General features: G+C 38.2%; 1 protein-coding gene across 7 annotated transcripts in view; it reads left to right on the forward strand.

The window, feature by feature from the left end:
- Window positions 1-12312, forward strand: part of ZBTB46 (zinc finger and BTB domain containing 46) — a 111023-nt gene that overhangs the window by 64275 nt on the left and 34436 nt on the right. For 6 of the 7 annotated variants that reach the window (XM_075900979.2, XM_075900976.2, XM_075900978.2 and 3 more), the window contains 3 exons: window positions 3166-3447; window positions 10984-11156; window positions 12236-12287. In XM_075900979.2, coding sequence (XP_075757094.1) covers window positions 3166-3447; window positions 10984-11156; window positions 12236-12287 — 507 coding nt within the window. The remainder of the gene's footprint in view (window positions 1-3165; window positions 3448-10983; window positions 11157-12235; window positions 12288-12312) is intronic. The other variant, XM_075900980.2, reaches the window with a different exon arrangement.

The following is a 12312-nucleotide window of genomic DNA, read 5'->3' on the forward strand; positions in this document are numbered from 1 at the left end:
TTCTGTTTTGAATATTTAATTTGTGCTTGTATTTGTACCTTCTCCATCGTCTCAGTTTTTAATTTTTTGATCTCTCTATGTTTTGTAGCGGTTTCCACTTAAGAATTATTTTCAAACAAAGCCCTTTCACTCTCTTGCTGTTGAGATATCTCAAGACAGTTAAATCCAAAAATGACTATGAAGAGTTATAGTGATCTTACAAAACTGGATGGGTTACTGTGCAACAAAATGACAGCTAAAATTCAGGGTCAATAAAGGCAGAGTCTTGCACATTGGAAAACATACATATTATACATATATATATCCCAACTATACATATAAAATTATAGGGCCATGGTGTCCAACCAGTTCTGAAGCAGTTACCGGTACTGTTATAATTAACTAGCCACACTCAACTGGCTAAATAGTTACATGTAGCTAGTGGCTAGCATGTTGGACACCATGGTTATAGGGTGTAAATTAGCTGTTACCACTCAGAAATAGATGGTTCTTCAAAAACATGCCAGGACTCCCCAGCTGATTCCAGGTTCCAGGGAAACGCTGTGGGCAGCTGATTCGCACTACCATTTTTTAAGTACCCCTTCACCTCCCCTTTGCTGCTACTATCTCACAGAGGCAGCAGGCGGGGGCAGGAGGGAGAAGAGATATCAACTACTCAAAAGACTATCCAGTAAGCAAATGCTTATCCGATAGTCGACTAGTCTTTAACATCGCTAGGTCAAATTACAGAGGATGAATAAAAGCAAATAACGCAAGTATGCAGGGTGATTAAACACTGGAATAAATTGCCTAAGGAGGTTGTGGAATCTCCATCATTGGAGATATTTAAAAGCAGGTTGGACAGACACCTGTCAGGGATGATCTAGACAATGCTTGGTCCTGCTGTGAGGACGGTGGTCTGGACTTGATGACCTCTCGAGATCCCTTCCAGTTCTAGCATTCTGTGATTCTCTGAAAAGGAGATATTTCAGATATTTCTTCACCCAGAGCATAGTCAATCTGTGGAACTCTTTACCAGAGGATGTTGTGAAAGCCAGGATTATAACAGGGTTCAAAAAAGAACTAAATAAATGAATGGAGAATAGGATCATCAATAAGTATTAGCCTTGATGGGCAGGACGGTGTCCATAGCCTCTGTTTGCCAGAAGATGGGAATGAGAGACAGGCATGGATCACTTGATGATTACCTGTTCTGCCCATTTCCTCTGGGGTACCCGGGATTGTCCACTGTCAGAAGACTACATATTGGTCACAGCAAAAATCCGTCTATTATGGCTGTTCTTATGATCTTATAGTTTTCAGTGCAGTAGTCACCAGCCCTTTAATTGCGATTGAATGTTCAGTCCTGGAGCCTCAGTCAGTCAATTGTGAACCCCAGCCACTACAGTCTTCCAGGGCTCAGACATGCTTCCTGCCTGTCGTGACCCCATGCCGCTCCAGAAGCAGCCAGCTGCAGGCTCATCTCTGTGCTCCCGTTGTGGGGATAGGAACAGCATGTCTCTGCTTGTTGCTTGTGCCCACAGCTCCCATTGGCTGGCTCCTGGCCAATGAGGGCTGTTACGACAGTGCTGGGGGGCAGAGGCAGCACACAGAGACATACTGTTCCCTATCCCACTAGTTCATAAGATCTGGAGAAGAACCTTATTTGAATTGGTTCTGATGTATCTCTTGCATCTTGTAATGTGTACACTAGGGATATTATGAAGCAAATAAATAGTTAATCATGTAGTCGATAGAATTTTTATCAACTACACAATTAGTTGATAAGAGAGGAGGCCTCCAGGAGTTACGCCCCGCTGTGGCTTTTGAGGCTGTGGGCAGGTAGTCTGGCTCCTACTACATTTAAACTGCACAGCTGCAGCAAGGATAGCTCCTAGACCCGGCACGAGCTGGGACTGGACTGGGCTTGCTTAGTCCCAGCTCACACGAGGTCCAACAGCCATTGTCCGTGAGGGTCCCAGTTGGCAGCTGCTGCCAGAGCAGCCTCTGTTCATGGCCAGCCCCGGCTGATAGAGGCAGCAGTGCACAGGAGGGAGGGGCAGATGGCACTGCAGAGACAAAGCCGGTTCCTCCCAGCACTTAAGCCAACTCCCCCCAGGACCAGCTCCTACTCCCTTCCCTTGTTGCCTCTGATAGCAGGAGGGGATGTGAGTACTCAAGTACTTGACACATCCCTAGTGTACACTACTCTGTTTCAAGATTATGGACCACAAAATTGATCAGGGGTTTGGAATGGGTCTCATATGAAGAGAGATTAAAAAATATTGGACTTTTCAGCTTGGAAAAGAGGCGACTAAGAGGGGAATATGATAGAGGTCTATAAAATCATGACTGGTGTAGAAAAAGTGAATAAGGAAAAGTTATTTTCTTGTTCCCATAATATAAGAACTAGGAGTCACCTAATTAAATTAATAGGTAGCAGATTTCAGACAAACAAAAGGAAGTTTTTCTTCATGAAGCACACAGTCAACCTGTGGAACTCCTTGCCGGAAGATATTGTGAAGAGTAGGACTTTAACTGGGTTCTAAAAAGAGCTAGATAAATTCATGGACGTTGGATCCATCGCTGGCTATTAGCTGGGATGGGTAGGAATGGTGTCCTTATCCTCTGTTTGTCTGGAAATGGATGACAGGAGAGGAATCACATGATGATTAGCTGTTGTATTTACTCCCTCTGGGGCATCTGGTGGAAACTGGGCTAAATGGACCTTTGGTCTGACCCAGTATGGCCATTCTTGTGGATCACATAATATTGCAATTCACCCTCTGGCTTTCTCAAAGGATGGAAGAGGTACTTGCATTCAGTTTGTTTCTTACCATATATTAGAATAAATCTTTACTGGCTGGCAACAGAAAAGGCTAACACAGTTTTTACTTTAATCTTACTGTAGTCTGGACATTAAAAGCATATGAGTTGCATGTTTTGGGTTGGGTAAAAATGTGTAACTGGTTAAAAAGAAAATATATTATGGACAGTAAAAGTTGAGACCCAAACCAGAACTCACCATCATCTACTTATGAAAACAGTACCCATAAACCCTCTTCCTATGTAGTATTGGTGCCTATCTGTTTAGTCCTAAGATTAGAAATGCACATGTGGTAGATATCTCACCGTGAAAGTTTGAATATTTTGTATTTTTCTTTAATGGTGTTTTTATTTACATAGGTGCTGATGTGGCAGTGACAGATCCCAGCAGTTCAGATAGCCGCATGGAGAGATCAGACCTCTACGCAAGTGTTGATGAAGCACTCATAGGAGGTGATGCTAGCTACCTATCTCAGCCTCTTACGCCAGAGAAGGATGATGCACTTCAGGCTGCAACAGTTGCTAACCTGCGAGCAGCCCTCATGAGTAAGAACAGCTTGTTATCTCTGAAAGCTGACATGCTGGGAGAGGACAGTTCTCTGCTATTCGAGTACTTACCCAAAGGCACACATTCTTTATCTCGTAAGTTTATACTTTAATATTTTTCCTTAAAGATTAATTTTAAAACTAACTAGGAAAAATGGAGGAAATTCAGGTTACTCTAGGATTATTATTCCATTACTGTTTATATATAGGTTATACTTCTGTATGAACCCACATCCCACATTGTTTGGAAACCTGTTGTCTAGTGTTATGCGGTATCAACTTTATTGCATTGATTTGTACATTGTTCTTATTGACAGATTTTTAGCGCCTGGCTTTATGCATTTAAAGAATATGGAATATTTGGCTTTTTTCTGTTAAAGATGCTGTGTAGGATTTGGATTCAGAATGAATCAATCTTAAAGCCAGGTGGAAATGAGAGGTGTAGTCATGTTTGTAGATCCTAGAAGCCTAATCTTTTTTTGCTTCCTCCTTTAGATTTTCTGCATTTGATAACGAACCAATAGAGGTTCCATAGTTGTACTGACTTCCACTTTGCTTGCGCACAGTGAGGAATGCTTGTTGTTTGTTGTGGTGTTTTTAGAATTAAATATTTGATTAATACAAAAACTGGAATTGAGGAAGGAAGGAAAATTCTTGATAGCATCTTGTAACTAGACACTTACACATTTACTAAATATCCTCAAATAATCTGTGTAAAAGTATTTATACTGTTGCTGTAATGCCTGTTGGTCCCTGGCTGTTGGAGAGACCGGGTAGGTGAAATGATACCTTTTATAGGACCAAGTTGTGTTGGTGAAAGAGAGAACTTTACGAGCTTATACAGAACTCTTCTTCAGAGCAAAAGCAATCATTCTGTGAGTTACTAACTTGAAACGTACTTTCTTCAAGTCTGAAGCATGTGGACACATGATAGTACTGGATGATTTCTTTGTTGATTCAGATTATACTCTACTGGTTTTGTGTCACACATCATTAAGAACCGGAGTATATATCCTGCCTGTCCTGTAAGGTAGATCTATAGTTATGTATAAGTCTTTATAAATGTTTTAGATTCTATAGGGTATAGAACTAGTAAAACTTAGGTGTGCTGAAGAAAATAGCTGTAAGAACCATGTATGTTACTGAGATGGTATTTTCAGTAGTACTGGCAGAGCAAAACACAAACTAGAGTGTTATACAAAGCAGAGATGGCCATTAGCAGTGTATATTCACTTAAAATTTCCAGAAATGAGGGGAGAAAATAATTGGCTCAAATAAACAAAGTGAAAAGAGCATTTAATAAGTGTTTGATTTTTATTTATTTTCATTTTTGAAGCCCAGTGTTTAGGTCACCTTTTAAACTAACAGTCACCTGAATTGCATGGTGAATACCGTGCAGTGACAGTGCAATTGAAAATAATATAATGGCAAATCTAAATATTCCTTCTCACACCCCAAATGAAAATAATGGAATTTATTTTTGGTGTAGTTAGTCTCATTTTAAAAATGAGAAAACTGTGGGGTATTTTTAAAGTTTAGGCATATCTTTTTTCTTGTTTTGTTTTAGGGATTATCTTTTTTTAATATTAGGATGGTTTCTTTACTTTGCTAATCTTTCTAAGCAAAATAGTAGAATACTCTGTTGTTCAGATTGCTTGCTCCTAGAGAGAAAATGGCCTCATTCCAATGGCCACCTAAACTTTTGTTGTAAATATATAGAGAAACCAGTAGGTAGAGTATATGCACAGGAGAGTTTTTGCCTAGCTTGCATTCTGTAGAAAGCGTCTCTTCACCACGCTTGTAGATGGGTTGGAGGCTGGAAATAGAGCCAATCAACAGAGTGTTACCTGTTACATAGGCAGTGTGTCATAGCCACTACTTGTGGGAGTAATAACATGATGAAGCAGCTTCTGCTTCATAGGCAAAGGTAACAACACTGGGAGGATTGCCCTGCTGCAGCCCTTTTTCTTGGTTCTAAGTTGGCAGGTACTTTATTTCACATTCCCTTTCGCTTTTACCAGCATATGAAATTCACCCATATAGGCCCTAATTATCTGGTCTTTATGCAAGCGAAACTTTTTAAATAGTCACTTCAATCTGAGTATCTTTCTAATGTTCATTCTTTAGTGATATTTAACTCTCTGCACTTACATTTCTCATTAAACTTTATATCCTATTTTTTTGTTAACAGCCATAAGTGATAGCTTGTAAATCAGTGTTTAGGACTATATTCATAAATTATAATGCATCAACTGATTAGGGTACTGCTAATGGATTCATAAAGTACAATCACTTTATGTTAGTAATAGATTTTGGATGTTTTCTTCCTATTATTTCAATTCTTTACCTTTTTTTACAAATCTAGGGTTTTGTCATTTTAATCTTTGGTACTTATTTTGTTGAAAAGGTAGTGAACAAAGTTCTATGAGAACACATTGTTTTCTGATTTGAGAAATCTCTGAAAATGATGTGTACTAAGCATTTCTAGAATAGTTTTCAGCTTGAAGCTTTTAAAAAAAAGTGTGTTTGATTTTAACCTCTGTTGATTCAGTTGTCTTCCTGACCGAAAAAAAAGTCCTGTGAGGACATGACCTAAATAGTGCTGTTAATATTTACTGCTCTTTTTGTGAATAGGGTTGAGGTAAGGAGGAACAGGTTGTAAGATTATTTACTTTTGTTTGAAATACAAGCTTTCTAAGGGGGTATACTTCTCAGTCATTGTCAGGGATGTAATGAGGTGGGGAATCTGGGGAGGAAGAAGGGGGAGGGTCTATGTTCCCCATGGCCATAGCAGGTTAGGGAAGGGCAGAGGAACCCAACTTGCAAGGGTGATAATGGGGGAGAGGTGTCAGTCAGTCAGTGTCTCTTCTGTGAGAGGCGTGTGGGAAGAGATCACAGCAGTTTCGGAGAGGAACCTATACACACTCATGAACTTCTTGAGCACCCTCCTTAGTAAAATTCTGGTTACAGACCTAGCTACTGCAGAAATGCAGCTTTGTTAGTTTTTCTCTGGCGTAGTTCATGCTGTTCTAAGAAGCTAATTGAAAATATATTAAGGTGCCTTCATACCTCACTGATTTTTGTAATACATTTAAACCCAGGAGATCTTTTTGCTTGCTGATTTACTAAAAGGCTTTGTTTCCTGTGAACTTTACTGTGGATCTGTATTGTAAACATTAAGTTAACAAAACAAAGTAAAAAGTTCTTTGTTAATGAATATTCGTTTTAGAGGATGCGGAAGCATTGTACCTTTTGTTATGATGACACTGAGAGGTGTGGAATACTTAATATTCAGTTAATGGGCAATGGGAATGCAGTATTTTTTTTCAGTGGATATTAATATATTGTGGGTAGAACAACTGAACAGATGATAATTCAGTATTTGTAAATTTAACCAATTCAAATCAGCTTAAAAATAAAAGGGATGATTTTCAGTTCTTGTCATTCAGGTGATATATAAGAAATAAATTGCTCAGATTTTTTTCCGTGTTTTCCAGAGCTAACAATTCAGTTAAGTTTTTAGTTTTCTGGTGACTGAAGTCAACTCTCATTTAAAAAAATATTTACTCCTTTCATAGTTTCAGATTCATCTGTTATAAAGTTCTCCAAATGTTTGGCTCTTCCTTTTTTACTCTATTGTAATTGAAACTGTTTATAGAAGCAATTAATAATGAAGCATGTTATACCATAGATTACATGGTACGAAGGGCTTTTTTCTTTTGGGCTAACCAATTAATTACTTTATTTCTAGATATTCATTGAAGCTAATAATTCATACTTTCACTAAAAGTTAAATGAATACATTTACACAGTTTTCCCGAGTGATATTCATGTAGGCATGGACTTCTTACAATATTTAGAGGAGAGTTGAAGTCATTTTGAGCATGTCATAACAATTCTGGCATTTCAGTGTAAATTTTCCATAGACGTTTACCGTCTAATCTGTTAGTGCTTTTGGCAATGGAAGATACTATTTTCATGTAGCTGTCACTGAGCTCTGTGCATGTTTTTCCCTGAGCATGCTAATCATAGGACAATTGATCATTTTAATTTCTGTTTAAGAAGATTGTCTTGTTTCCATGGAAGAATTTAAAGAAAAAGTAATCTTAATATTTCTTACTATATTAGCTAGAATGGATTAAAATCTAAACTCAGATACTGTTTACTTACTTACATGTATAATATAGAACATTAATGAAACATTGATACTTGTAATTTGTGGAAACAAATAAGTAGATATTAACTGTTGTTGTTATGTATCTATTTGATGCTGCATATCTTTCCTTTCCGTTTTCAGGGGAGTCTAAGTGGGTCAATATGGTTGCCGGGGCACTGAACAATGTGTGGGAGGGGCAGCTCTGTGCTTCTAGAAGGGATGGGGCCTTGGGTGGAAGGGGCAGGGCTGGGCCAGCCAGCTCTCAGAGCTGGCCAGAGTGCATGGTGTGGGGCTCTGGAGCATGCCGCCTGGTACTCTGTCTGCGATTCTAAAGGACTTGAGGCTGATGCCGTAGTTATGGTGGTGGCAGCTGGGTGCCTCAGACCCCTTGGAATTCCTGGGTACCAGGACAACTGCCCCCTTTGCTTCTCCCCCTTGGCAGGTCTGGGAGTGTCATATTGTTTCCCCTTAGTATCCAAAAAATTGCCCATTCTGTCAACCTTTGCTGTTGCTTTAATAAATGGCTAACTGTTCACTTCACATTGAATACCAAGTATAGCTTCCTAAGGGAACTAGCAAGGAAACTACAAAAGCTAAAACACCATTTCTTACTTTGCTAAGATTGAGGCAACATTTAGCCTGATTTGGACACCTTCTGCAAGTTCTCCAGAGTTACAGTGCAGAGCTGCAATGTAAACAGAGTAATCTGCATTGGTATTGTAGATTTACTCAGAACACCTGATAATCTCATATGTTTGTGTAGGTGGGAATTGATTGTGTGATTACCCAAAGTGGTGTAATATTATAAGCCTGATTTTTTTCCTGCTTCATTTGAATGTTGAAAATATTTTTTACTCTGTATCTCAAAAAAGATGTATTAAAACTGGAAAAGATACAGAGAAGGGCAACAAAAATGATGAGATCTAAAAAGACTCAGAATGTTCAGTGTGGAAAAGAGATCACCAAGAGGAGACATGAGAGGTGTCTATAAAATAATGAATGTTGTGAAGGAAGTGAATAAGGAAGTGTTATTTACTCCTTCACTTAGCACAAGAATTGGGTCACTCAATGCAATTAATAGGCAAGAGGTTTAAAAAAAGCATACATAAGTTCTTCACACACTGCACAGTCAATCTGTGGAATTCATTGCCGAGGGGCTCCCCTAGCTGCCAGAAGCTGGGAGTGGGCAAACAGGATGGATCACTCCATGCTTGCCTGTGCTGTGCAGTCTCTCTGAAGCACCTAGCATTGCCCGCTGTCAGAAGACAAGCTACTGGACAGGATGGACCATTGGTTTGACCCAGTATGGCCATTCTTAAATTCTTATGTACTCTCCACGTGTCTTGAAACTGCCACAGATCATTGCCCATTCACCTGGAAATCACATAAATGTTAATGGTAAATTAAGAGAATAAATGCACCTGTTTATAAACTGGAGATAGTTACTTAATAATGTATTTGCCTCATTGCTGCCTACATTTAGTTTTCATTGGCATTCCCCGTTGCCTTGCAATGTTTATTGCTAAATAGAAACACCATCAGAGGGAAAGCTTAAGAATGTTCTTTGCTCATCACCCCTGAATGTAACTAACTAAATGGTGAAAGTAACTTTAATACAGAAGACTGAAACAGAGGAGGCCAACCAGTAGTGCAAGAGTAGCAGTAATATTTCACATGAACTAAAAATTAAATAAACTGAGAAAGTAATGGGGAATCCTGGTTGCAGTATTACAAGACATCTTAAAGTCACTTTAATCTTTTTTGGTATTTAATTAAATGTTAGGTGGTTGTGTTTGGTGGTTAATGGTTTAAATAAGAGACTCTTACATAGTTTTAGGGGAAAGCTACATTGTAATTTTGATTGTATCTTTAGTGACATAATTGTTTATGCCATGCGACTTAATATTTGCACATTTAATAATTTGATTAAAATTATGCCGAGTTTTACACACCTTTGCTATCTTGCAAGCAAGTTATTGTACTCTTTTATAATAAGAATGAAAAACCTTTGAAAGAACATAAAGTATTTTAAGTTTTACTTTTTTACAGCTTAGTTTACAATACCATATTTAACAATGAATATACAGTATTTGTTCCTGATGATTTTTGCCTACTTTCTTTTCACAAACAAAGGTTTTTTGTGTGTTTGAAATGAGGCAACAATTAAGATGGCTGTTAAGGTTTAATTTACTGTTTTAAATTTATATAGCAACTTGTCTTGACCATAACATTGTTATATATTTTCACCATTGATTGCCAGCATACTGTTGAGTACTGTATGCTATTTAGCTGCTGTCACAGTATGAACAAAGGAATATACTTTTTTGTTTTGTCTGGCACAGCAAAAATAAGTTGACCTTTTAGTGGCCAATAAGTTTTCTTTTCCCTTAAATTTTAGGAGAGGTGTGGAATGTAACTTTTTTTTTTTTTAGGGTTTACAGTATTTGTGCACTCTTGAACATGTCCCTTAATTTCTCTGCTCTCTCATGAAGGTGCATCTACACTGAACCGTTATTTCAAAATAACTAGCATTATTTTGCAATAAAAATGCGAGCATCTACACAGCCATTCCATTCTTTCAAAATAATTTTGAAATAATGGATGGCTTATTCCAAAGTCTGAAAACCTCATTCTATGAGGAATAATGCCTATTCCGAAATAGCTACATCAAAATAAGGCACGTGTAGATGCTCCACTGCTGCTATTTCGAAATAGCCCATCACCAGGGCCATTCTAAGTTACTCCTCCCCAATGCCTTCTAGGGCTCCAAATCGAGATAGCACGTCTACATTAGGGAAGCCTGCCTCAGACTAATTTTGAGCCTTCCCTGCATTGTAGACATGGTATTTTGAAATAAGCTATTTTGGAATAACTAATCTGGAATAGCTTATTTTGAAATAGCTGTGCAGTGTGGACCTACCCTATGTTATAAAATGTGGGTAATACTTTCTCACCTTTGTAAAGCTTTTCTAGACCTGGAATTAAGGATTCTAAAGAAAACAAATTATTTTTATTTATTTATTATGGTTACATGTTGGGCTTAAGGCTTTGACAAAAATTTTTAAGACAATTATATGGATAGTTCATAAATCCTTTGTGTATATATGTTCATGGAAAACTTAGAGCTCTGTGTTTAAATAGTACTTTTTAAAGCAGTGTATTTCAGAGATGTAATTGTTCAGAATATTTGTGCTACTTTGTGCTTCTTTTTCTTGTGTGACTCTTTTTAGTGACCATTTTTCTGCTGTGACCATTTTGCCCCCCCACCACATACATCACATGCAAACAACTGGCATTTTGGGTGGGGAGGCTGGTTTTAAAAACACAAAAGGCTTGGCATCACTACACTGCTGCGTTCCCTCCCACTGACAGAAGATAAACTGCAAGTGCTCATTCACTGCCTTTTCAGGGCCTTTTTTAAAACCACCAGCTGGTGCTAGTTCACGTGGGTGAGACTCGTTTCCTGTGTTCCCCAGGGCCTGGCGCCAACTTGAATCGTTCAAGGGGCGAATTTGATGGCAAAGTGGAAGCACCATCTCCCCTGCTGCCTTCATCACACCTTGCCACTCAGAGCCCCCCTCTGATCTCCTGTACTGGTGAAATGTCACCAGAAACCATGATAAAAGGAAAGCTGTCTTCCTCAGCTCAGGTAAGATCAAGAGGCAGCTGTAAAAAATTTGTAAATGTTAGATTTTAACACAAATTCTCCTTAGTAAAAAAATGTGCAGTAACCATATTTTATATTTTTACCATGTCATACTGGAGAGCTACATTTTCAAAATATAGTTAATTTTAAACTTCAGGAAAAAATATATCCAAATTTGCTCTGGGCTGGGTTAGCTAATGTTTTCCTAAACTTTGCAGCTCTCTTTCCTATTTTTTCCTTTCCTCAATGGAGCATGCATCTGAAAATAATTAGTATTTTTTTACAAAAATGGCATGTGTGCATTTTATCACAAAAAACAGAGAGTTATAATACAGTATAAGGATGCCTGAACACACAGGTATCCATTATGCTTTTAGTACTCAAATGTGGATAAAAACAGGACTTGCTTTTCAAAATGGAAAAGTTTCTGAACTAAAATATGAACTTTAAATAATGAAATATTTGCCTCCTTATTAAACAAATGGAGGAAAATACAGCTCTTCTTTTTGCACCTGGTAAAAAAGGTTAATTTACCACTCTACCCATCCTCAATCTCGGTCAAACCTTCCTAGACCACATCATCCATTCTACTCCATAGAGAGAGTTGCTATCATCTGTGCAATGGCATAGTGCAAATCGCTTATGCAAAAATCAGCTTGTATTTGTCATTTGAATCAGTGATATCATGTAGGCTTAACATAAATGAAACTAAGGAGAGCATGCTTTTGTTTGGTATGGGTATTTCTCTGTGGAAAGAAATAGCGGTTAAGGGCAAATTTAGATACCTGGATCCATATGCCAGCTCTTAAATAAAAGTACCTTAACTTTCAGTATTGCTCTGCACCCATGGTTCTTGCTGAGTTGAAGGGGGCTGTGTGTGCTAGGCAACTCTGAAAATTGAACCACCACATTTAGTTAAGTCTAAATATGAATTTTGTTAATGATGAAAAGTTTGTAGAAGAGAAATTAGTTATTGCTGAATGGAATGCTGGATATCAGTTAAAGCAGTGGGTGGCAGGGTATGGGTGAAAAGCATTTTCTGTGTGTCTTTATTTTAACTTAATTGCACTTTCCATTTGCAGGCCTCCTATGATGGATTTTTAGCACTGTGGCAGTTTGACAACTCTGACACAGGTAAATGGAGAGAAGAATACCTTTA

This window comes from Pelodiscus sinensis, chromosome 17 (genome assembly GCF_052426305.1).
Source record: "Pelodiscus sinensis isolate ZL-2025 chromosome 17, ASM5242630v1, whole genome shotgun sequence".
Taxonomy (NCBI): domain Eukaryota; kingdom Metazoa; phylum Chordata; order Testudines; family Trionychidae; genus Pelodiscus; species Pelodiscus sinensis.